At 40.6% G+C, this 22,876-nt stretch overlaps 1 protein-coding gene across 1 annotated transcript in view; it reads left to right on the top strand.

Moving 5' to 3' along the window:
* agap3 (ArfGAP with GTPase domain, ankyrin repeat and PH domain 3) overlaps nucleotides 1-22,411 on the top strand; it is a 75,056-nt gene extending 52,645 nt beyond the window's left edge. The window contains exons 14-18 of the mRNA XM_087832512.1: nucleotides 5,637-5,791; nucleotides 6,277-6,367; nucleotides 7,123-7,345; nucleotides 17,913-18,168; nucleotides 19,397-22,411. Coding sequence (XP_087688638.1) covers nucleotides 5,637-5,791; nucleotides 6,277-6,367; nucleotides 7,123-7,345; nucleotides 17,913-18,168; nucleotides 19,397-19,621 — 950 coding nt within the window. The 3' untranslated portion in view covers nucleotides 19,622-22,411. The remainder of the gene's footprint in view (nucleotides 1-5,636; nucleotides 5,792-6,276; nucleotides 6,368-7,122; nucleotides 7,346-17,912; nucleotides 18,169-19,396) is intronic.
* The last annotated feature ends 465 nt before the right edge of the window (nucleotides 22,412-22,876 follow it).

The raw sequence follows: 22,876 nt of genomic DNA, 5'->3' as shown, positions 1-22,876 counted from the left end.
AATGCACTTAAAGCATTAAGTAATTATATGTGTGAATAGTGGATTCAGGTCTAGAAACTCCTGCGTACAAAGTGTAGAAGACAGTACACTAAAATAAATAATAAAGCAAACAAAATAGATATCTTAACATAACACAGAGCTCCACTTAGAATTTGTAGTAGATCACTATCCAAAAATGTAATGTTTAACATAGAGAGCAGGACTCGAAGCCCTGCTAAAAACAGGCAAAGCACAAACATATTAAAACATGAAAAAGAAACTCACTGTTATATTAAAGTTTATGTTATATAGAGATATAAAACTGTAAAGAAAGGAACAGAGAGGAAGGAGAGAGAAATGGAGGGGCGAATAGACTTCCATATGACTCTCAGTGCAACTACATAATGAATATTTCCCTCCACCATTGTGAAATCGTTGGACAGAGTAACACCTGAATTATGCTCCTGCGCTGAATCTATGCAGAGCCTATGACGCAGCCTGCGCTAGTGGCCGACTCCATCGGCAGCATTTATATTACACGTCACGAGACACATGTCACGTCACAGCAAAGCACACTTTTTATATGAGTGACAGAAATACAATTTTCTGACTGAAACCCTAAATTTGTCTTATTCTACACTTGTATTCCCAAGATGTAATGTTGATTAAATGATCATATGCCTCAGTGACTCTAGATGTGGCTATTATTATTTAGCAATTCTAGTGTCAGATTGAAGAGGTGTGTCTTTAAAAGTATAACGCAACGAGCCGTACTGGTTGCTTTTCTACAATTTAAAATTAGAACGTAGCAAGTTGAAGCTTGGGCGGGAACTGACAATAACTGCTGTATCCCTAATTAATTTGTCTCTGTGAGGAATAATGCATGTCTGACAGTTTGGTATTGAACAGTTTGGCACATAAAGCGACTGGCATCAGTGTAACTTGGTCATTTCAGGCTGAATGTGAGAAGCAGTGTACTTCTGAGAAAACTGGCATCATGTGCTTTCCATCATTAAATGTGATTAATAACCTTGTAGCAGTGGTATGGAAAAGCTGCAGCCTGCCTCTAATGTTTTTGGAAGAATATTTACTGGACTACATTACTGCGGTAGTCGAGCCTGCCACAGATGAATGCCTGAACACGTTTTTCAGGATCATAACAAGTCAGAAAAACAGCCGTCTATCTAAGATGAATGATGGTGGCTCACAGTCTGTCTTATAACTTCACTTCTTCACATTAACATATAACTTAAATATGAAATCAAAAAGGGGGAGGGGGGTACAGTATCTTCTTTTATAATTACATTGTAATTACACAATGTAACTACTTAAGCAGAGGTACTTAAAAAAACTGAACTCATGTAAGTCCAGTGTAGTTAATATGTAAAACAACAACAACTATTTTCCATCTATTTTTGCATCTTGAAGAAACGTTTTGCTAATTAAAGTGCTTTTGTGTTGCTGCGAGGAGCCATCAAGTTGCGAATGAACCTGTGACTGAACAGTTTTATGATGCATTTAATGTCGGACAAAGATGTGTATCTTTATCTGTTCCTTCCTCTTTAGCTTTATGGCCATCACACTATAATTTCTTTTTTATTATGCCATGCTAATTGAGGGAAATCATAGTTTGGTCATTCCTCACAGTTTGTGCCTCCATTGGCTTTAAATTGTGTTCTTCCTCGTCCGCCCACTCGCAGAGCTGTGGTAATTTACTTCTAATTGGCAAGAACTTGTTGACCTTAGGCTCCCAGATTGATATGGTCAGGAGGTTAATGCTTATGTTAATGTGAGAAGGTGATGGTTCCTCTGTTAGCCGTGTGCTAACCGCAACAATTGAGTAATAACAGAAGCACTAATGGTGCTTATACAAGCTCATCATTGCAGGTGCCTGCGAGATAGCAGCGATACCTTTGACACTCGGTTCACGCTCAGATTTACTTGAAACACTCTGACCTCGGCTCACGTGGAGCTGAATTGCTGCACTGTGTAGTGGAGCTGCACGTAATGACCGTACCTGGGTCACACATAAAGATTCCTGCTGCATACAATTGTGTGCTACCTCCGTGGTTACACCATGTTTCACGTGTGTGCATTACTATGCATGGAGAATTGGATTTGTTTTGCCTTGTATACTCATCAGTTTAAGAAACCAGCCATCCGTCGCTTTTTTAATCTCCATAATGAAAGTGTTTTAATGCCTCCAATTTATTGCCTGGGCAGCCAACAGAATAATTAGCTTTGTTCAGGTTTTTAAAAAGATGAAAACACAAGTACAACAACATTTGAGTCTGAAAATCACAAATTATAATCAAATGCATTAGTTATTGTACCTGAAGGTATATTGGACAAGAAAAATGGATTTCTACTGTGGGTATTGCAATTATTCTTTTTTTTTTAAATGTAATTTTCTTTTGTTTTCTTTCACCTATTTGCTTCTTTAACTTTAATGGTAGGCTTCTATCTTTTTTAAAAATATTGTAATCCCATCAGTGTTTCCTTATGTCACACCAACATAAAGACTTTTTCCACTATAAGTCTAAATAAAGAGGCTTCCAAGTCTTTATTGATTCTCTGTGACCTGAAGTCGATTCCACAAACTAAATCAGATAATTGAAGTCGGCGTCGAGCTAATTGGATTATTGCTTTCCCCCTGAAGAGATGGCCCTCCGCCGCGGCACAGGGATCGCTACATTAGTGGCGTCCATCAGACATCTGTCATTTAACAGCACAGGATCGTGTCTCACAGCAAGGAGGGTGAATTGATTATGAATGGGGGAAAAAAGTAGTAATTTCTTTGATTAGATGATTTGCCTGACAATCTTATCGCCATGTGATAGCCGTCATTTTATAACTCATACAGAAGCCGTTTATTGTTAAGCATCTCCTTGTGTTCAGATTTCGGAATGGATTGCAGTAAAAGCATCAATGCATCTGTGCAATTAAAAAACTTTTAAACTCATTTAATGGTAAATTATGTCAACACGTTTGGCAGTAAACAGCAGCACAGATAGCTTATCAGTAGAACTATTTCCATTGGATAAAAGCTACATAAGAGGAGAAGAAGAAAACCCTTCCTCTTGTGTCTATTTGCCTCCAGTCCTCCAAGCATGGTTTATGCAAATGAGATGACTATTTGCATAGACATAATTAGGTAATTACAAATCATTTGGCTATGAGCTCAAGCATGTGCAGAGACCAGAGACGTTACACGGGTACAGTACAGAGTTAATGAATTGCTGCTGAACAGCAGAATCATTACAGCATGTGTTGGAACATATGTTGTGTCAGACCTCTTCTTTGCAAACGACAGGTGACATTTTCATAAATCTTAGTTAAACACAGTGAATTAAAATGGATTCAAAGCAGCCTGGTTTAAAAATGTATCTGTGTGTTATGACGAGGAGGAAAAATTGGGGGATAAAGGATTAAAATTTTGGCAGTAGATTTTAGCATTCAGACAATTCATAAAAGAATTTTTAAGGATATATGACACAAATATTTATAAGGACCTGCTTAGCTTGGACTAATAACTGTTGCTGGAGATGTGGCAGTTAATTTACAAACAATATAAAACATCTACAAAAACTCTTTGAAAGCTAGTAATGATATACTTTGTATGAAACCCAAATCTGGCCTTATTTGGTGTTCCGACTGTCTAAATCTTCAATTCTAGACACATTTTTAAGCTGCCTAAGATTTCATTTAAGTCCTGCTATAATACTGTGCAAAATCACTCTAATGAATGGCAGGTGTGTCACAGGAATTAAATGTAAGTGGTGCTCCCACACATTATTGCTTATTGACTAGTGGTTCCCTCTGTGACTGGGGCTAAAGTGACAGATCTGAGGGAGTCCCTTTCAGTTTCTGTTTATAAAAACTTACCAAAATGGTGTGTTAATTAAAATAATATTTATACACACACACACACACACACACACAAACAATTAGATTTACATTTCCAAAAAAGAACTGGGCAAAGTTGCGTGTGCCATTAAAGTTGTAGTGTGATTAGTCAAAGTAAGTATCAAATTCCTATGGTGAGAACCAAGATAGTCCCTTCTATGAGTTGAGCAAGTCAAGTCACTGCTTAAGTTATTCAAATCAAAGCCATGAAATGCAAAATTCTGACTGTGTCCACGAGTTAGATGTCGCATTTGGTTTGGAGCGGCTGCTTACTCCACATCCATAAATATATCTGACATTTGTTGACAATTAGTAAGCCTCCTGAAAGAACACACGTGGAAAGCAGTACCACATTAGCTTCAAAATACTCAAAAGGAAAAACAAATATAGCACAAAAAACTTGCAACAAAATGTTAAGCATCACATCTGATACTGCCACTGTTTGTCTGCTTCATTGTTTACAGTCGTATAGTGAGTCATAGCTAAATAATATAATTAAAGTGAATCCACAGATGATTATAGATATATTTTATATTATCATGGGAAGCATTTTTTAAAGTTTTAAGTTTAAAACACATAAATAAAAAAAAGGAACAGGATTGATATTTTTCCTCCTCTACTTTTTGTTTTGATCCAGAGGATGCTTAATAAAGATCGAGAGCTAATTTTGGGCTATCATATTCAAGTGAGAGCTGTACAAACATCATTTTATCAAATGCACATTGTCAGCTTTAAGCAATGAACTTTGTAACTGTCAATAAAGCAGTCTCTGCTTTAAGAAGTAAGAACATGAGCTGTAATGCCATTCTTCTGGTGCTCTGCTCTAACTAATCTGACCAGTGCCAGAGCCTCATATCAAAAACTGTAGATGACAATTGCCTCCCAGACTAGTCTTTCTGGTAAGACATAGGCAAGAGTTGACCAATCCCAGAGTTTTAAGAGAACGTATGTGTCTGCTGGTGAGATTGCCTCTGATAAAGCATCATTTAGTTGCATCTTTGATTACAGAAGGGTTGACGACTCAAAGAATAAGCAATGTCTATCGATGTGTTTGCACAGATAGCTTCTGTAGAGCTCAAATAGTGATCTCTCAGATATCCACTTCCAGTGTGCTGGCAAAAGGGGAGGTGAAAGTTGGTGACCTTGACTTTAACAACCTCAAGCAGATAATGCTCGAGACTCTACAGGTTATAAAGCTAACTTTGCAGTGACCCTGATGCGGTATAAGTATTTTTTCTGAGTCTCCAGTGGTTTCCTTTTCTTTGTTTTCTTTTTCCTTTTTTTGGCACATCTGTATCAACACCAGCAAAGCTAAAAGTAGAAAAGCAATTCAGATAAAGTCATGAGAAGACTAACTCTGATTGTCTTTTAGCAATGTGTTTCAAGTTGAACCACCGACACAAATTTTCTGTTTAATGTTGGATGTGTCACCGATTTCTGAGCTGAACTTCAAATCATCTTTTTTAGGTCTAATTCATGACTATCAGTGTCAAGTCAAGCTAATATATTAGCTGGTCAACTTTGCAGCACGTCACTCTCATGCAATAATTCTTGTCTATCTGTACTATTTATTGTTAAAAGAGGCTAAAATGACCAAAAGATGTTTTATAAACATTCTTGCCAAGCATCCCCTTAGTTCAAGATTTTGAGGTGATCAAACAAAACGCCCGTGCCAGGCAGCATTGTGTTCAGTGTGTTCACATCTAACTAAATACTAATTTATTGTGTGTCTTTTTTGTTTTGTTTTCCAGAGCAAGAGGATTCCTTTGAGTTCGTGATTGTGTCGTTGACGGGTCAGACGTGGAACTTTGAAGCGTCCACATATGAGGAGAGGGAACTGTGGGTCCAAGCTATCGAGAGCCAGATTTTCGCCAGCCTGCAGTCTTGTGAAAGCATAAAGAACAAGGTACAGTTCGTCATGAAGGATAAAGACTATCAGAGGAACTGGACAGGGTTGGCGATTATCATCTAATCAAAACATCGTCATGATCGTCATCATCGTGCTACATTTCTCCCACTTAATTTACATTCCTCTTTTTCTCCTTCTTTCCAACCTTTATCATGCCTTCACCCTCCTCTCTTCCCCCACTTCAAGCTGTCACATGTGGGAGGTTGTCAGACAGGTGCACCGCAGTGTGGGGGATCTCTTATTAGAAGTGACAGACATCAGAGATAGAACACGGCTTGTGTCAGCATACTGGGGAGACACATCCTAATTTTCATATTCATATTTTCTCTGCCTGTGTCTTTTCCCGAGACTTTGAAAAACCTTTTCTCTCTCCCTTTGCTTGTTGGCTATAATTTGAGTCCAGCTATAATTGTTTGCTTTCTCGTGATCTCCAGTGAAATAATTAGTTCCCGTTGATTTATTCTCACCTTCATTTCTCACAGTCTCGGTTGGGCAGCCAAAGTGATGCAATGGCCATTCAGTCCATACGAAACGTGAGGGGGAATAGCTTCTGTGTGGACTGTGACGCACCAAGTGAGTATAACTCTCTACGGTTAAAACACATCTGAACACATTGTCTATTACATATGAAATACAGATATTAAAGGAACAGATTAAAGACAAAAAACCCAACATTCTTCCCCTCTTTTGGTGACATAACAAAAGGTAGTAGAGGTCAAGATTTTGAGAGGGTTTTTTAATCTTTAATTTGTCATGTCGTGCGTAAAAGCAAACAAACAAAAAAAACTTCAGTTTTCATACTCCTGTAACCAGATTCCTTAGTTTTGTCAAAAAATACATTAAAAACTTTCCATACAACGCACTTACAGTGCAACAGGACACAAAAAACTCCACTTAGAACATTAAACAGTTTGTAGGAGAGCTGGTAATGCTATATAAAAATTATAAAGTCATATTATTAGATAATAAAAGTGGGTTGGGTTTGCATTTGGAGGTGCTGCTACATTTGGAAGCTGCAAAAAACTACATTTTGGGGACCAAACAGCAGCTGAAAAGGTTTTATTTGATATCGAGTCATTTCTACCAGCTTTCCTCAAGTTAGATCTAGTATTCAGCACTGTTAGAAGTACTGCATCTTGCAGTTTTGGCAGATACTGATTATTCTTGTCTGACTAATATAATTGTACTGGGTTTTTTTTTCCTTGAAGAGGTTACCAACATTAAAACATACTCAAAATAGGCTCATCACAAATTTCCTGGTCAGGCTTTTAAAGCATCTCTTGTTACTACTTTTAATTTTTTATTAAATCCTATCTTCTGTCACGCAGACCCCGACTGGGCCAGTTTGAACTTGGGTGCCTTGATGTGCATCGAATGCTCAGGCATCCACAGGAACCTGGGCACCCACCTGTCTCGCGTGCGCTCTCTTGACTTGGACGACTGGCCGGTGGAGCTCAGCATGGTGATGACTGCCATCGGTAACGCAATGGCCAACAGTGTGTGGGAAGGCGCTTTGGAGGGGTACACCAAGCCAGGGAGCGACAGCACCAGGTTAGCATACTTCTACAAATAAAGGTGCTGCTTAATGAAGCGCGCAGAGATTATAGAATGAGAAGGCAGCGCTGTCTTCTCTCCATTAGCTGCCATTTATTAGCCACCCACATTTGAACAGAGGCAATTCACATCGCAAAATGCTCCATAAGAAGCACCAGGGGTCCATAAATGTCAGCCTATTGAGCCAAAAACACAGTATTTTATGTCTGAGCGTCAGTCCATCCTGTACACACTGATCGCTGTGCTTCTCTTGTATCAGTCACTGCTTTGTTGTTATCAACAGTCTCTGTCATGCTTCTGACCCTCTGGAAAACCATATTTCACCAGAGGAATGTGACATCATTTTGCACTTGCCTGATAAATGCTCTGACTTGCTTCATATCCATCATGTTTGTCATTTGATATGTAAGTACTAATCAAGAGAAAATTAGCAAACCAAAACCACATCTGAAACAGCTCTCTGTTTGGGCTTTTCTTTTAAGATCCAGCATGTGCCGATAAGTCTGGGACTTTCTCAGCACTGTTTGCAAAGCCAGTGTTTTACTTTAGATCCTGGTGAGCGGCTCTTGTTAATACGTTTTTCTTAAATGACACTTTTCCATTCACCTTGTGAACGCCTGTCCTAACCTAACCCACCCCAACAAATACCTTTTCCCTTTCTTCTGAGATCTGGTAGGAGGATTGTTTATCTCTTGGTGACAGGTGAGGCCTAGCGTTCCCGCCTGACTAATGATCTGCTGTGTGGCTGTGCAGGTAATTAAGCACACCATTAGGGCTAAACCCCACCCTGAGAGACAAGCCCTCAGGTCCCAAGCTGCCCTGTCACATATCCATCATACAGGCCTGGGTCATCACTCTGTCTGTCACACAGAGACTGTCTGTAGGGTCTCCCTGGTGGCATTAGACTGTTTAACATCACAGCTTTGTAACTTTAAGAAAGCAGGATGTCTGGCTACTTTCTTTGCTAGTACCTTTGTTTTTACATTTCAGAGACTAAAATCTTTCCAAATTTTAATTAAATATATAATAAAATTAAAACAATATGGCATTACAGGGACCCTTTTTATTGCAAACTAATTAGAAAACATTTTTCATGCCAACTTGATAACGTAGATGTATTTTGATAGTATCCAATCAATGTGGCCAACCTGTCTTGTAATGTTTGTTTGTCCTCGAGAAACATAAATAGTGGTTAGGTTTAAAATTTTAATGTAACACACTTTAACATGGTAGAGGTGTAACATCTTTGTTTTGTCATTTTAAGCCAATGCTGAAATGTTAAGTAGATTAAGACAGTATAATATGTTAAATAGCAAGAATGTGTTAAACATAAATGAACCGCTCACACTTTATAATGGTCCTACTTTCTAATATGAAAGGACTATTGCACTGGGGCAGCTGTTGCTCAGGAGATAGACCGGGTCTTTTGCTGGTTGGAAGGTCAGAGGTTCGATTCCACAGCTCCTACAATCCATGTGTCGACGTTTACTCGGGCAAAATACTGAACCCTGAGTCTGAGTGTGTAAATGTTACATAAAAGCACTGAGAGGGTGAATTGCAGTAGAAAGTGGTTTGAGTGCTCAGCTAAAGCACGATATAAGCACCTGAACCATTTAGTGAAATTCAAACTGTTGGTGTGGAAGAGAATGTATTAGGAAGATGTCATGTTGGGCTATGAAAGCTTGATGAGCTGGTCATTTATTTTTGTAGTATTTTGGACTACAAATAGGTTAATCGGTTGAAACCTCTAACGCTAATAAGCGCTTGAGTGATTATGAGTGGAAACGGTCATCAGTTCCCGGCCTAATTCCAACCTTCGGGTGATACTATGGCTTGATTGATGCGGGCATTTTAGGCCAGTGCACACTTTGTTTACAGTGGCGCTATTTACAAGCCAAAAGTGGCATATAAACAGTTAATATTGCACTTATAAGATATTGTTGCTATATGCCAAAACTTACTGTTGGAGTTTCATTAATTATGAGTGTAACCTCCAATATTGCTGCTAATTCATAGTCTTTTTTCCCCGTGAGTTTAACCTTTGAAATCACTTATTATAGCTTAGATCTCTTAATAAGAAAGCAGCATAAGGCTGTAAAACTGTCAATTTTATCCTTTATGAACTACTTTCTTTAGGAAATGCATATTTTTCTGCTCACAATTGGCCCACATAAAATGATCTGTGCAACACTGAGCAAGTTTTCAGTTATTTTTCCTCTTGGATTCATTCTCTGACTCTCCGGCCAGTTCAGACCTGAATGATGGCCTACAGTTGTTTATTGAATGGTATCTGTGTGAAAGTGCTCCACTGTGGACTTGATGAAAGATTATTGATGTTGATTTCTCTCCCTACCGCTGTCAGTCGCACGTCGCCTCGAGCAGGAAGGTTCTTCATTGTCTAAAAAATCCGATCTTATCCCGGAGCAGCATCTCCATTAGTTTTCACTGTCAAACGATAAATCTCATTTGCAGGATAACTAATCTTTAGCCAAAAAACAGAACTTGGAAATATCATATATGAACACCGGTCATTTAGATGCGCTGGACTTTCTGCTCTGCTTTGCATCGGACTATTTTGCTTATTCGTGAATGATGAATTCAAACCAATTTAAAGGGATGCGGTTTCTTTTATTATTTTTATTGAATTCTGACGGCGCTTCTGTGGGTGCTTCTCTTAAATTGAGCACCGCACATAAGGCAGAATTTTAATTGTGTCACACCGGTGACATGCAGCAGCTTTGTGATGGCACCCAGGCAGGCGGTGTATGGCTCCTGACTTCTACTAAACATTAGTGACACCTAATCTAAACGATTCAGTAACTACCTGAATATCAAGTCGGCGTCTGATAGAATGTCTCTTGCAAGACTAGTTTTACCCCTTTTGCATTTTTGAGATTTAACTTAAAAGCACTCATCCACAAGATTGTTTTAGCTTATGATATTCGGGTGCGAAAGAACACAATATATAGATTTGTCGTACGCGGATCTGCACAGCAGTGCAATTGCTGGTGTAGAACAGAATGATTACAGACATCATAATAGAAAGCGTGTTAATATGCATGCATATGTACGTAGGATTACCTGCTTTTGCAGAAGAATGCAAGGTACCAATAAAGCATCATTTACAATGGTAGTAAATTATTTGCTGTAGTTTTGTTTTTTTAAGCATGAGCTATTAACTAGAACTTGTTTGGGATTTTTCTTTTTGTTTTTTGTCCGTGTGAGAATAATGCAATTAATGTAATTCACAAATAAACACCCACGCACCAGTATGTGTGCGTTTAAAGGATTTTTGTTATCATTTGATAAATATTTCTCAATGTTTTCTAAGTTGGTGTTAAATTTGAATATTTTTGGAATAGGCATGTTAGACAAAGGCTCTTTGACTTGTTATAATGCAGTTATAACTGCTATTGATCCACCAATAAATGCTCAGGGCTTTCAGGTTCTAATGAGCCACCAAGTCTGCTGGTTTTCGTGTTCTCTTCAGTTTTTTAGTCCTCATCTTATAGGATCTCTTCCCAGAGCGAAACAAGGAAAGCAGTTCGATTAACTAAACTGCTCTTGTGCTAACGCCTTACAGCCAGCAGATTTATAAATAATTATTTATTGGTAGAGCGGAAAAGCTTCTTCAGTATCAAGTAGTGCCAACATGCTAAAAGCAGAAGTCATATCTGGCCAGGATACAGTTAAATGTGTGATAATAAATCTGCGGGAGCTGTGCATTGTGGCTGATCTCTGCAGTCAGCATATTGCAGGGGAGTTGTTCTTTTAATTAGCACCTGGGAGTCGTTGTGTTTTGCATGTCACCTCTAATTGCTTGGCATGTTCGTGATAGAAAAACACTACAGATTATTTTTACGGAAACTGTGGGAGAGGTCTCGCGGTTAACTTTACCCCTATCCTTTGCCGCGCACACACACACACACAAAATTGAAACACATACACAAGACACCAAGACTCATTTGGGGGAGATGTCCTGGAGCGTGGACGGATGTGGACGGCTATCCCTCACTGACGTGGGCCTCTCACTGTCACCCTCTGTAGGCTCCGCGCTGCCCTCGGCCACAGGCAGGTAATAGCTCTGATGAGAGCCCTCCACTTTGTTTCAGAAATAATTTGCCACTCCTGCCGCCTGCAGGGGCTGCGTGGTAATAAAAATGAATCACACCGCTAACCTCTCCAAACCTGGCCCCGTTGCCTTTTTTAACCCCTTCTGCTCCAGCAGTGCCACCTTGGCGTGCCCTGCCAAGTTCTTTATTGCTGCTTTAAAAAACAAAATAATATCAGCCATAACCTTCTGTTTTAGGATCTCACCAGATTGGCCTCTGTGCTGCATATTAGTTCCCAAAACACGGAGCAAAGCTTCCAGGCTACTCACAGGTTACGAGTGCGGGAACACCAACTCTCCAGAGAGATTTTAGAATAGTTGGCCTTGCCAGGAGCCCCGGTGGAAGAAGAGTAATTAATTAAGACAAATGAATGAATGGGCCTTACCATGTCCTCTGCCTCTCTTTCTCTCTAAATGAAACCCACAGGTCAGTAATTAGCCCTGTGTGGGAGAAGTGGTACTGTAGTCACTAATTGCCCACATGCCACCGGGTTTCAGGGCCAGGTGGACATAGAGGAAGGGCTGCTTCATTGAAGGAAGAAGGGGCCTAAACCATGAAATTAAGATTCAATATTGTTAGCAGTGTTGGTCAAGTTACTTGAAAAAAGTAATCAGTAACTAATTACTGATTACTTCCCCCAAAAAGTAATCCCGTTACTTTACTGATTACTTATTTTCAAAAGTAATTAATTACTTAGTTACTTAGTTACTTTTTAAAAACACGATTTACAACCTGAATAGGTGATAAAGCGATAGATCTTTCAGCCCAATTCTACTTTTTCTACATAATCCATCATACAAAATGTAATCAAATGGAAAAGTCCCTTTTTAAAACTTGTTTTATTAGTTTTAATCTTTTAACTTTATGCATCAAGCAAAAATTTAATTACATGCAACATTCTCTGACTGGAAGAAATTTGTTTAATATTTAAACCTATTTTCTGCACATTCCAGCACATAAAATAAAATATTTTTTTGTGTTAACACTCACTCTTTCAAATAGATGCAAGTAAAACACAGCAGAAAATAAATAAAGTCAAAGACTCAGCGGTCCTTTTGCTCTATTTTCACCTGTAAAGCAGGTGGGCGGAGGTTTACCTTGGTGCAGGTGTGCCGCAGCGGTCAGTGGAAGAATCCGCGAGTTTCTCTGTGACTTTCCCATTACGTCATAGCGCACTCGGCGTTTGCACGGAAGTTTAGGGGTTTTTTTCGCTGTAAAAAGAAGTTTTCTTCCCACGCACAACGGACACTAATTTTTATGTCACTTTTTATGGAATCAAACTCAAAGTAAGGTCAGTACTTCCACGCTTTAAACGCTGCACGCTCATACTCTCTCCCGCACTCGATATATTATCCATTGTTGCTCTGTACACAGCTGTTTTCTCAAACGTCGCACTTGCTTACGTCAGTGTCATGAGACATTCTCGCAAAAAATCATGGTTTTAGTAACGCAGTAACGCAGCGTTCCTACGGGAAAGTAACGGTAATCCAATTACCGTTTTTGCAATAGTAATCCCTTACTTTACTCGTTACTTGAAAAAAGTAATCGGATTACAGTAACGCGTTACAAGTACCGCGTTACTGCCCATCTCTGATTGTTAGCATTAAAAAATAAAGACTAATAAAGAAAAAGAATCCAACCCAACTGCTTTATGTGATCGAGATTCTTTTTTTAAACTTGCGTGTACTGGGACACACACTTAAGGGGGGCATGTGCTCGTCGTCCCCTCAGCTTTGTACGTGAGGCGAGGGTTCAGCAGGGGTTAACAGCGTGAGCATTTAAGGGTGTTAGTCTTGCTGGCACAAAAACACAGCCACTCCATCATGAGGAGGCTGACAACCTCATTAATGTCACAATATATTCAACTCATCCCTCTGCCTGCCTACAGCAGCCAGATGCTTTTCCACTGGCCTTTCTTTAGAGCCCAACACAACAACCTTTTGAATTCTGGTCATCTGTTCAGACCGCACTCTTGAAGCGAGAAAAGCAGCATCAATTCCACTTGTAAAATATTTGTCTTAATTCTTTTGTGTTGTTATTCTCAGAGCAGAGCACACCGTGTCTACAGTGTAACCCGTTGGACCATAGGAGGCCTTATTTAGCACTCTTGCTGTGGCGTTTACTGTGTTGCTCCTTCATTTCTTGCCCTTAGCAACCTTTGATGCTTTGGGGCCCAGCTTTCTTTCCCTGTTGTGTGCTCTTTTTTTTTTTTTTTGTTCATCTCAGTAGTTTCCCTCTGAGCCCCCTCTCTGTCTTTCTGCTGCTGCCCCTCTTCCTCACTCTCCCCTCACACACACACACACCCACCCCTCAGTTTGTGGAAGTGAAGCTGCTGGCTGCATGGGAATTGGTCCCATACAAGTCGCCCACCCCCACTGTGAAGTCTGTTCAGGCTGGTCAAACCCAAAGACCCTTCCCTCTGCCATTTCCACCCTTCAGTGCGTCTGTTTGATGTATCCACAGTGACTCTGGATGATCATGGACGAGTGGGAGGAGCTTAGACGCTTTGATAGTTTAGGAGGACTCGGCATGTGAAAGATGTGCGACGGCCATCCTCCTGTTCCTCCAGGCCAAGGCACCACTATTGCAGGCACTCAGATTGGTCATTCCTGTGGCTCCTCCACCGTTGGCTCCACCCGCTTTGTCTCAGTTTCCCTTCCCTTCCTATAAATTCCTGCTTGCCTTTGTCTTTCAGGCTTGACTAATTATCCTTGTTTGTTCCTCTTTATTTGAATTCAGTCATGTGTTCTTGACTCCGTGGGCTGGATTTAGGAGAATCATTCTGCCATTTGCCACTTAATTAAGTCAGGGTCAGAATCCATTGCTCAACGGAGAGCTGGAGGGACGGAGCTCTAATAGAATTATAAAAGAGGCCTTTCTCCACTGTTAAGGCTGCCTTTATCTAGGTGGGCTTCGCATAGGAAAATGAAAGGGGACACCAGCTCTAAGCAGGAATCCCATTTCCACTTTAGAGTCAGTAAGTGTTTTGATGTTTGCCCAAAGATTACATTGGAATCAAAGCCAGCGAAAGAAAGTTAAACAGCAGTGATCGGCCGTGAGATAACTCTGGATGACGGAGGAAGTTTGCGGCGAAGCAAACACCTCTTCTTTTTTTGGTTGGAGGCGCAGGCATTTTTATTGGGAACCTTAAAAACCTCTAATCCCTAAGCGACAGAGAAATTTAGAACAACTATGTGCTCGAGCCTGGGTGGGGAAATTAGTGTCTGTGTGCTTAGATGTCTGCTCGTACATAGAGAACTAACCATCGGTTCAGTTTTCAAAATTCCCCCCCATGCTGTGAAACTCACTCTCCTTTCCCTCTCTACTTCCCCTGCTACTCTGTCCTGGCACTTTGACATGCGAAATCTGCTGATTTTATTTTTCTTCCTCCTGCGGTGAGGAAGTGTCCTTTTCAAGGGTCTCAGTTTCCCCCCACCCCCCCTGACTGTCTAAACCCTGCCTCTGTTTGGATTGTTTTTCAATTTCAAACAAAAGACAGAGGCGGGACTACCATTTCACTTCCTTTCACACTCTTTCAAGTGGCAGCAGCTGAGTTTTTTTTTTTTTTTTTAAACCACTGCCTGGCTGTTTTAGCTTTTTTTTCTGGTCTGTCTATTCTTGCTGAATTTAAAGCACAGCATCAGCAGTGAGCGAGGCCTTTTTCTGCAGGTCTCCAGGGCTGATTTCGTAGTGAGGGCTAACAAAGTGCCCTCAGGGCTCCTTTCTGAGTTGTTGACGTCTTCCTAATGGCTCTCCTCAGCCTTTTTGTTTTCACATCTTGGTGCTAACTTTCTGCCTCATTTAGCTCATATCAATTCACTGGGCTTTACGGATTCAGCATCTCATTCAGAGTCCGGCTCTCTGAAGCAAACTTTGGACAACAGGTTGTTTTTAACCCTGCTCAGATTTTTGTTAAAGGTTGTAGAGTTTGCCTTCGGGATTACAGCCAGTCAGTCAGTTTTCTGACAAACTTAAATCTCTTTGGCTGTAAAGAAGGGAAATAATGGTGGACGGCAGGACGGCCCCTTCCTGTTCTGAGCAGACCACCGATTCTAAGGCCAATTGATTTGCTAACCGGCTTGTCCCCACATAATGACTGAGTAGGGATTGATGGAGGTCTTACACCATAAAACTGAGCCACAGCAATTGCCTGCTATTAGGGCTGTATTGTTGTTCACAGAATACCCTCTGCCTAAAGAAAAGATTTGCTTATGCTGTAGCGGGAGGGGGGGCTTTCTCCGTCATTGCTGCATTACATTACATTACCACATTCCCTTTGAGGTCATAATGAAAAAAAATGTACCCATGTGTCTATAGGAGCAATTACTTTAAGGCTGTTTTGAGATGCGGCTAAGTAGCTTTATGAGCTGCTTGGGTTTTTTGCAGTTAATCAATCTCTGCTTGGGTGCTGATAGAAGAAGACTTGCCCCTTTTTCATCACATCCTTAACTCCTGTAGTTAGGGCGGGTGCCAGGCTGCTCTGTGCAAGACTGACTGCTTTGTGAAGTAAGCCTGGCAGCTGACATATGAGTCTGAACACGGTTGCTGTCTGCGGTAAGTCGGCAGCCTCGACACCTGGCTGCTAAGGCAATAAAAAGTAGTGGCGAAGTTTGGTTGCTGTTTTTAAAATGGTTGTTTCTGATTGAGATTTCGCTAATAGGATCTGTTGCTAAAATACTGTGAATAGATTAAAAACAACAGTGAAATTATCCTTTTAATAATCTGCGTAGCCAAAAATTTGGCCATACCACAGAGCTGCACTGTTGATGGAAAACACTTTGTATAAACGTTCCTTTCCTACGATGAACACAGGGAATGCACTTCTGCTGATATAAATTAGTGTGTGCTTCAAAAGTTTATTATTTGCTTTAATCGACTACTGAAAACTCATTTTTATTGGTTAGCGCTCCCTTAAATTTTTCCCCTTTTATTTTCGGCCATTTTTTTGCAACTATTTTCACGTACGTGTGTCTGACCGTAAGTCTGTTTACGTGTCTGTATGTTTCAATATATGTAGTGCTATACAAATAAAATTATTATTATTATTATTATTATTATTATTATTAACCCACAGATTTTTAATCTGTCCAAGAAATATCCAGCTGCTCGGGAAAGAAAAAAAAAATTGTGAGCTATGTTTGGGGATTTCAGTTTGTGGGGAAATTGGCGAGGGGAAGGAAAGGGAGGAAAATATTAACAGATAAACTAACAAAACTCACAAATTTAATCTTACATGATGGATAGCTTAAACCAGAGCATGTAGAACTGTCTTACTTCATTTGTGTAAACCAGGTCTTTATAGCAAACTGATACATACACAATGTTATTCACTGTGTAGAGATAGATTCTTCCACTTCTCATCCAAAAGGTAATTTTTTAATAAATGATGATGAAAGCTGGCCATTATTTGATGATGAAATACAGTTGAATTGAGTTAGAGTGTCCGTTTGTACTTGCTGCCATGCCTCGACCCGCTGATAGAGAGTCCCATGAGAGCCTTGTCACTCTAGCCAGCGTTGCTGCTTTAACTTATCCTTACAAACCTTCCCCGTTCTGTCACTCACCCACAAATCCAAACAACAGCCTCTTTTTGCTCCTCTTATCACACCGACTGACAGGGTCACCGGGTTAGTACCACACTGGGCATGCTCAGTCATTCGCGTATTGATATTGATTTTTTTTTCTCCCCCTTTCCTATTTGTACAGTTTGTATGTGGGCACAGAATGAAATGGGGGGGTCAAGATGGAGAGCAATAGATAGAATTCTGCCTGGTGATAGAGGATGGAGCCTTCCCTCATCCTCTATTCTCTGCTGCGGGCTGGAGTGAAGGAGCCCCACATCCCACTGTCCCTTTCTGGCTGCCATTCAGCCCCATCGATCTGACTCAGGGCCCAGCCACCCCAAGGGAGACTGGGGCTCTGAGACACACTGCCTCTTTTGTGGAGGGGATCCACCAGTTCAGACTGACAGCCGACAGCGCTGATAAAAATACGTCCCCCGCCTTCCCGTATTGTCCACAGCAGACATGCTGTTCAGGATGTGTAACCTTTAGAAAGCTGGCCAGGCTTTAACGGTCATGCTGACGACCATAATCACTAGAAACTGGAATATTGCCCAAAGCGTCACACCCTTTGGCATTCTCTCATCTTTCCAGCACATCTTGCTGTATTATTTCCCACTGTGATAGTAAAGGCTAGTCACTTTCCTGTGCTCTAATAATTTAGAAATGTCACTGCACTCCGGTGAGTCTCTTAGGCCAATTACTCTAATATTTCCCCTGTGTGTCTGCATTTCTCCTTTTGTACATGTCTTTACCTTTACGTCAAGGCCTCTGAATTATGAGATACGTTTCGAGAAAGTTCTTTAACTTGGGTGCGAAATTGCTCATAGCGTGTTCGTCATGTTTCACCCTGCCTGACCTGCGTTGCCCCTGTCATTTCCTTCCCTCCAGGGAAGAGAAGGAGCGCTGGATCCGAGCCAAGTACGAGCAGAAGCTGTTCCTGGTGGGACTGCCCCAGTCAGATGTGCCTCTGGGGCAGCAGCTGCTTCGGGCGGTGGTGGAGGATGACCTGAGGTTGGTGGTGCTGCTGCTGGCCCATGGCACCAAGGAGGAGGTTAATGAGACCTACGGGGATGGAGATGGACGCACCGCTCTGCACCTCTCGTGTGCTATGGCCAATGTAGTCATCACACAGCTGCTCATCTGGGTGAGTGGGCTCCACTGACTGTTGTTGGGAGCATTGTTAAAGGTGGATGAACATTTGAATCAGTGAATTCTGCTTTCACAGCAGAGCATTTGCAACTGTCAGTCATGGAAAAATTATATTTAAATTTACCTATTAAATGATCTTAAAGTAATTCAAAAGTGATTTTAGGGAAAATTATCTGGAAATCTACACAAACTACTGTTTCATTGTATGTTTTGGTATAAATAGTAGCAAAATAAGTACTTAAGTACTTAGTATTAGGTGGCATTTTGAATTGGATGGACAACAGAGGTATTTCAGTGAGTAACTGGGCATAATTTCACAACATGGAAGAATTCATTTGGCAATGTGAAAAAAAAGAGGAGAACCTTGGGGGAAGAAAAATGTAGGAGGCAAAATATTATAGAATATTAGTATTTTCACACAAAATTTCAATATACCTCCGATTAGCCAGCACAATGACTCAATGCAGTGCTGAGCAAAAGTCTTGAATCATCCCTCATTTGTTTCAAAGATCCAGGCTTTCTTGTAATGTTTTTAAAGTGGTCTTGAGCAATAGTTCTCCAGGCTTTCTGAAGATCTTCAAGGGTTTTCTTTGGACACTGGCTGCTGTGGATTAGTCACGTGCCTGACCATTTTCAGAGGAGAGTTTTTCCTAAGCTGCTTAACGCTGACTTACGAATCATTCAAGTATAAAAACGGCACTCACAACTTAGCAAAGAACCATTTTTTTACTTAGTCATCATCACTATGTACAGAGGAGATAAGGAGAAAACAGTGTATACAAGAACTGGACAGAAAATCAGCCCTAACAGGTCTCAGTACATAAGGAGGTCATTACAATGTACAAAGCTTGCCTAAAAAAGGCTGTGTCAAAAAATACAGGTGTTCATACCAAATGTTGGCTTTTGTGCTTGTTCAGATGTAACAATGTCTTTCTTATATGCTGTATTTCCAACTTTCCTAGCCAAATACAAAGAAATGGGGGGTGGAGGATGGCTCAAGGCTGCACAGTACTGTACCACCTCACCAAAAAAGGGCTTTTTTACAGAGTGCTTTCAGGAAAATCAAAAACGTATCACAATATTACTAAATCTAATCAATGAACCTAAATCATAAGCATTAATTTCAGAGGACTTGCCAAAAATAACATGTAGTTACTTGTACTTTATGCTTATGTCCTAAATTTGGCCTTTGTTCTTTTCTTGCCAACCATTCTCTCCCACAGTACGGTGTGGATGTGAAAAGCCGAGATGCCCGCGGCCAAACGCCGCTGTCCTACGCCCGGCGGGCTGTGAGCCAGGAGTGCGCGGACATATTACTCCAACACGGTTGCCCCAACGACACCAGCAGCCTGACCTCCGTGCCCACGCCCAACATGAGCCGCCGCAACCCCAACATCAACAACAACAACGCCCAGTGTGAGCTCAACCGCAGTATCAGCATCATGTAGGAGCCAGAAAGCAGCTGCAGACGAGCACCCACCTAAACCCACCCGTGTCTCCTCCCAGTACTTCCTCCTCTGTTTCTCACACTGTGTAACCCAAAACCAGTACGCACGGATAGGTATCAGGAGCGACGGACCTACTGCAGATATTCCACCGCGCTGACAGAAGTGGGAGCGTTTGGGGTTTCGGACATTGTACATTGTTTATTTTATATTATTATTTTTTATTCCTGTTGTTTGTTAAATTTATTCAATCTCGGTCTGAAGTGATCACGATGAGCTTTAAGCTTTTTTGTTTTTTAAGCGTCAACCAAACAAATGACTTACTTTGGCATTCATACCTACTCTACGAAAAGCATTTCCTTAATGCTTGAACATTTCCTTTTTATGTCTTCCCCTTCTGCGATGTGAACTGATTATACAGTGTGAATGAGAAACTTCCTTCAAATTTCCAATCCTAAGTGTAATAACATAAAACTGTAAAGAATAGTTTTAGAAGTGACAAAACACTGATGTGGGAAAGAAACTAAATCTCTCTTGATATCAGTGGCTGTTGCAGGCTTTCGTAATGATGCATGTCTTCAACACAGCTATCAAACTCTTGACATACTATTCATATACAAAGGCAAAGCAATTATAGTTAAAGAGTCCAAATGATTTAGATACTTAATTTACAGGGAAATGGATTCAGATCATCATAAAGGAGTTGATTGCACAATTCCTATCGGGTGAAATTGAGTCATTTCCTTCGCCACCCTTATCGTGATGCTCGGGTAAAAGTGTCCGTGACTACAAAGGAATTAAGGGGCATAATGTTTTATGACCATTGAGCCACATGGCTTTGTACGCGTTCCTCTTCAATCAGAATTCATTCAGATTCAAAGGTTTGATTAAAGCAGTGAAATTGTGCCATTACAATCTTTTTGTTGGAGTAATTTCCCAAATGACAAGATTGTGTTGATAATTGACACAGATTCGTGCAATTTCATCCCGTGAGTGTCCTGGAATATCCACTCGCCTCCTGTGGCCGAAGGCTGTCGTATTTGGTACTCTAAAGAAGACTTCCTCTGTTGTTGCTGTGAAATGCATATACTGGTACTGTGTGTGTGCGAGCGCGCGTGTGCGTCCATACATAACGCTACGATACGTTTGTGCTCGCGTGTTCGTGGGCATTTCTGTTGTTGAAAGGACGCCGGAGAGGTGACAGAAACTGTCAGTGACGATTTGGGATCATAACTGTGTAACAATGTACAGACCACTGTAAAAAGTAGTTCTTCTTCCTTTGCCTTATTCCTTATAAGAAGTTTGAACTTAGTCGATGAGAAGCAGCCTTTTACCTTCTCCTTAAACCTCTGTGCTCTCCCCCTGAGAACCTGTCAGCCCGAAAGCAGGGAGCTAACAACGCGCATTCACGTGACTGACGTGAGACATTTAGGGATTCGAATGAGCAAAGATGTTCATATATATAGAGAGACGAGTATAATTAGTTTGCATTATTACAAATGTACAGTATTCCACAGACGTGATAAGCCAACTCATTTAGAGTAAGTGGGACTCGGACGTAAAAATGACTTTAGATGGAGTCGGCACAATGTGGGTGTATTTCTCCTTTTATTAAACTGCCATTTGTGAGGTTTTAAAACATCTTGATTTTACGTGTTTACATAGGCAGAATGTTTGTTTACAGAGCAAGTTATGAACTTGGTACCTTATCTACATGGTTTTGTTGTTGCGTTACAGTATTCCTGTTTTCAGAGCCTACTGAAAATGACCATGGGGTCAAAAGAGGGTTTTGTTCATCCAGGCGATGGAGATACTGTAAAAGAAAGTTTTGACATTTTAAAAAAAATATATGCTTATTTGCTTTCTTGATGGGAAGATTGTGTACAGATGTTTTTCCAGAGCAGCCATATGAAGTAGTTATCAACCACATTTGGTAAAGGTTCTACTTAGGTACATTACACCTTGTTTACAGAGCCGTTACCACGATGGAACTAGGCCTAATAAAGAAGTTACACCATACGTCCCTATATTTCTGGGGTTTCTTGCTCTGGAGTTTATGCACACCTAAGAGTCGTATCGATCTTCCTGTCTTCCTCCCAGCAAGGCGCATAAGCATATTTAATAAAATGTCAAATTAATCTTTGAAGACATCCCCAAAAGAAATCAAACTGACTTCTTTGAATTTACTAGTACTGTAATGTAATACTGGCCTTATTTCTGATCTTTACTTGACCAACCTGTTTCATTGAGTGCATTTTGTTGTCCAAGGGGATCAGTAAGAGGAGTTAAGCGTGTACAGTGATTACCCTTATTTACATACTGTAGATGATTTAAAAAAAAAAAACACTAGAAATCTGCCTGTTTTTCCCCCTGAAAACAAGATGAAGTGTAAATATTAGCTTAATGCTTTTATCTGAAGACAAACTCCTGAACTGAAATGGTTTTCGGTCTTCCTGACCAACAAACCGTATTTTGATATGTTTTGTTTTGTTTGTTTGTTTCTTCTTTGGCATATTTTTTAAGGTACTTCTGTTTGGTCTTGCCGTTAACCGACCATCTTTGGTACTTGTGTATAATGATGTACATTTAACATATTTATAATGCAGTATGTAAATATATTTTCTTGTTTTTGTTTTGTTTTTTGCTCATTTTCCTATTGTAATTCCTTTACATTCAGAACGTGACTCAAAAGCTAAAGAATAACTTGTTGTATGCTTGGATGCTTGGCTGACAGTTGACCTATTAATAAACACTCAAATAAAAACGATGTAGCCTTCCCTGGATTTAGGGAAATCAACGCATTTGTCTTGTGTATGTGTGTGTGTGTGTGTTGCTCACTCATTATCCATCACACTCCTGTCTCTCCCATCTCTTGTCTTGCTGTGCCTTAACGGTGAAGGTGAGGCTTTCTTTCAAATTAGAAGTCGCGTTTCCTCTTTTGCGTCTCCCTTCATCAAACTTCATGTCCGAAACAACTCAGCCAGGCCTGCCTCGAGGTAAGTGAACCACCCTCTTCACTTCCTGCTCGAGGGACCCCCAACAGTTGCTGAAAGAGGATTAAGATAAAGAGCTGGGCTTAGTGTCAGGCAGCACAACACTGTGGGGAAAACTGAAAGATCTGTGTTCAGAGGAGTCAAGCCCTCACTAATCCACTTCTTATTTCCTGCTAATCTTGTCTCAGCATATCTTCATCCCCTTCCTCTTTCTGTTGGCCAGCATTGTTTGCTCTTTATCACCTGGTTTCTCTTTAGTTTCTCC

The sequence above is a fragment of the Neolamprologus brichardi genome, chromosome 18 (genome assembly GCF_056152115.1).
Source record: "Neolamprologus brichardi isolate AB-2024 chromosome 18, ASM5615211v1, whole genome shotgun sequence".
NCBI classification, from domain to species: Eukaryota; Metazoa; Chordata; class Actinopteri; order Cichliformes; family Cichlidae; genus Neolamprologus; species Neolamprologus brichardi.
This window is presented reverse-complemented; position numbering and strand designations above follow the sequence as displayed.